The following is a 3,130-nucleotide window of genomic DNA, read 5'->3' as shown; positions in this document are numbered from 1 at the left end:
CTTAACTGAACGTATCAAGGCACTGAGAGTTCAATTTTTAAATTTCTGTGAAATTCTTTTAGCAGACAGTCCAACATGAGAACTGGGCATCTTCTGATGGTGCATGAGTGTGTTTGCAGTCCAGAAAGTGAAAAGTATCTGTATGAAATTTCCATGAAGAAACTCTCTTCTTTCTTCTGTATCCAGTAACTAATCTTTACATTTTAAAGCCCTACAATATCTTTTTACTGCTTTCACTGCTCTCTACTTAGTAACAGAGTTAAGGTGTGTGCGATATCACAAGATCTGTTTACAAGTAGAATCTTTAGCTTTTAAACTGTGATTAACTTCTCTAAATCCATTTATGTAGTTTAACAGGTTTTTAAACCATTTCATTTCACTGGAAATATTTCAAAGATGACAAGCATCACTTCACAGATCTGGGGATATGATTGGGTTTCCAATCTCTATGACCCTGCATGATCTGGATTGTCCATCATAAAAATAATGCAAATTATGTTTGTTTGCTTGGGTTTTTTAATAGTTAATGGTTTAAAAAGTATTAGTTGAAAAGACAGGAATATGTTTTTCTTTAACAGTACCTGGCTCCAAGCGTAGCTTCTCCATTTTCTGTTTGGGAAAATAAACACAGAATGACGATTTTATAAAATGTATTTTGTAACACAGAATAATAGGAAACCCCCGCCCAATCCCAAGATTAAAAACTACAGAAATTCACCTACTACATTTAGCACCTTTTTTTACCATCCACTGGAACCGAGTATTTTATATATGTAATTTTTCTGGCACATTAAAGCCAAGTATCAGCCACAGTTGCATTCTCATATCTAACTTGGAACGTTGAAGAGACCAATAAAGTATCTTTGTGTACCACGTCAACTGCAGAGTGAAAAAAACCCCCAGCTACTACTTGATATAATTAGCAGGAGAAAGAAGCAATCAGCAGTACAAGACCATTTTTATTTGCCACAAAAGTGGAGGAAGTCTTGATAGCCAGCTGAAAAGTAGGGAAAAAACACAGGGCGTTCTCATTTGACAGACTGTATTCTGAGCAAGATCATATATGTCTTGGATTCTGTTACAATTTCATATTATGGTCATGTTTTCTTTTTTGTAGTGTGAGCACAGAGCGAATATTGATAATAACAATCTGAAATACAGCTACATTTTCAATTTACCTTCATTTCAATTAAACCAGAAGAGGAGGCATCTAAATTGTTTTCAATTTCATCATAATCTTCCTAAAAGAGTAAAAAAGGAATTACAGCATTTTTTTACAAAAAGTAACGTCAGCTTATGGAGAAATACTACTGTATTCAATTTTCCCTAGCAATAATACGAGAAATATTTTCCAGTATTTGACAGATCTCAATTGCTACTTCAGATTGTGACCCAAGAATGAGGAACAACATAGAAATATTCTTGACGATTAAATATCTTTCTCCAGTTACCTTTCATCTTAATTTCAACATGACATTGTCTATTCCAAAGTTACTCTTATTTAGAGAGGAAATTTATTTCACATGTCTGTGGTTACTGTACATAGTATGTTCTTCCATTTTCCCACTTTTGTACTACTTTAGTTTCTAACTGAAAAAAGAAGTGGGAAATGAAGCTGACTTAGGTTTCTACTCTTCCGAAAATAAAACGCGTCCCCAAGATCTTCCTTCCTTAAGAGCTGATGGAAGACTCAACCAAAGCTCATCGGTTACATGATTCACAACAGCTCTAATTTACAGAACACCAGAAAATTGCCTTTCAGGTTAACTGGATGTTATTGCAATGACTCTGTTTTCAGAGGGTAAATGATAAAAAGTCGAGACAGACACCTCAGGCCTAAAATAAAAAAAAGCAAACCATAAGGACGCAAGGAAGGATAATACCTTCAGTTTTGGGGGTGAACAGCCTAAAATAGAAAAAACCACACAGATCCAAGGAAGGATAGTATCTGGGGAGCGAATGTAACATATAGATTACCCTGTTCATTCAGTAGCAGGAGACTGTGCCATCTGTAAAAGACATTGCAAGTTGCTCTCAAAACTGAAGTCAAAAGCCCAGCAATGTCAGAACAGGGCAATACGCAATACAAAGATTTTCTTGTTTTATTAATCTCTATGAGAAAACTGTACAACATAAATTCTTTAAACCAGAGCATTTCTGCAGAAAAGATTTCAAAATTATCTGTGAGTAGATGAAAACTTATTTCTCTCTCGCTCTCTAAATAACTAGATGACTGGGTATATGTGTATATACGCTTAAATACATATAAATGGGAAGCGGGAACACCAAAACCAATACATTACTTTCAATTCCAGGCTTCTTTCACAGCAAGCAAAGATGTCACTGCAAGGTAAAGAAGGCTGTGACCCATCTACTGTGAACATTTCAAGCCTCTGATAGGTCCAAGAACATTTACCACTTAAAGAGTAAGGCATGAGAGCTGTTAACATGAAATAGAATCCGTATCACATTCATGTCTATATTCTATTACACTGAATTAACTCATTCATGTGCCCATATATTTATTAAACACCTTCTGAAAACTTACAAAGACCTCTACTCACTTACCTCATTTTCTGTTAGCTGATCCGGAAGTTCTTTCATTTCTGCTTCGACATTGTCTTTATTATCAGACAGAGAATCGAGAATATTATCAGGACTATAGTCTTCTCCACAGTCTACAGCACTGCCGTTATCTATTTCAGCTTCATCTAACACACTAATATCCATCATGTCAATATCCTGCAAGGTATCCAGACTTGCTTCGATATCCTCCTACAGAAAGAAAAAGGGTAGCTGTTCATTTATTGTGGGTTAAATGATGCATATTCTTAGTAACAGCAATCATGATTTCACTTACCTGCCCATCTCTAGAGTTTTCTTCTAGCCCATTGTCTTCAACACCTTCTTCTTCTGGTTTTCTTCCTAAAAATAGTGTCACTGAAGTGAGATATAGCACTGAATTTCATAACACGTCTACTCTTCGCTGGTTCATCTATTCAACACTGAGTTTGTTAATAATCATTAAGACCCTGATTCGGAAGTCCAGGTCTGTCTGGACGAAGGATGACTTGCCACTCGATACAGGCGAACAGCGTGAGCATGAACTAAAACTAGCACAGCTACATTT

At 35.9% G+C, this 3,130-nt stretch overlaps 1 protein-coding gene across 1 annotated transcript; it reads right to left on the bottom strand.

The window, feature by feature from the left end:
- Window positions 1-53: 53 nt before the first annotated feature.
- LOC104077714 (scaffold attachment factor B1-like) lies at window positions 54-2,755 on the bottom strand. Its single transcript, XM_009579034.1, has 3 exons — window positions 2,569-2,755; window positions 1,179-1,241; window positions 54-609 (listed from the first exon to the last, which is right to left on the bottom strand). Exons 1-3 carry the CDS (start codon window positions 2,731-2,733, stop codon window positions 532-534), a joined length of 306 nt encoding a protein of 101 aa, XP_009577329.1. The 5' UTR covers window positions 2,734-2,755; the 3' UTR covers window positions 54-531.
- Between the last annotated feature and the right edge of the window lie 375 nt (window positions 2,756-3,130).

Source organism: Fulmarus glacialis, unplaced genomic scaffold, assembly GCF_000690835.1.
Source record: "Fulmarus glacialis isolate BGI_N327 unplaced genomic scaffold, ASM69083v1 scaffold42125, whole genome shotgun sequence".
NCBI lineage: Eukaryota > Metazoa > Chordata > Aves > Procellariiformes > Procellariidae > Fulmarus > Fulmarus glacialis.
The sequence above is the reverse complement of the archived record's forward strand: the minus strand, read 5'-3'. Positions and strand labels throughout refer to the sequence as shown.

What these genes read in the sequence shown, in the direction of transcription:
- LOC104077714 (XM_009579034.1), bottom strand. Translation starts at nt 2,733, where the DNA reads ATGATGGATATTAGTGTGTTAGATGAAGCTGAAATAGATAACGGCAGT. An exon ending in ATCAGCTAACAGAAAATGAG is followed by an intron (nt 1,242 to 2,568) that starts GTAAGTGAGTAG and finishes TTACTCTTTTAG; the next exon opens with GAAGATTATGATGAAATTGA. An exon ending in CTGGTTTAATTGAAATGAAG is followed by an intron (nt 610 to 1,178) that starts GTAAATTGAAAA and finishes TTTCCCAAACAG; the next exon opens with AAAATGGAGAAGCTACGCTT.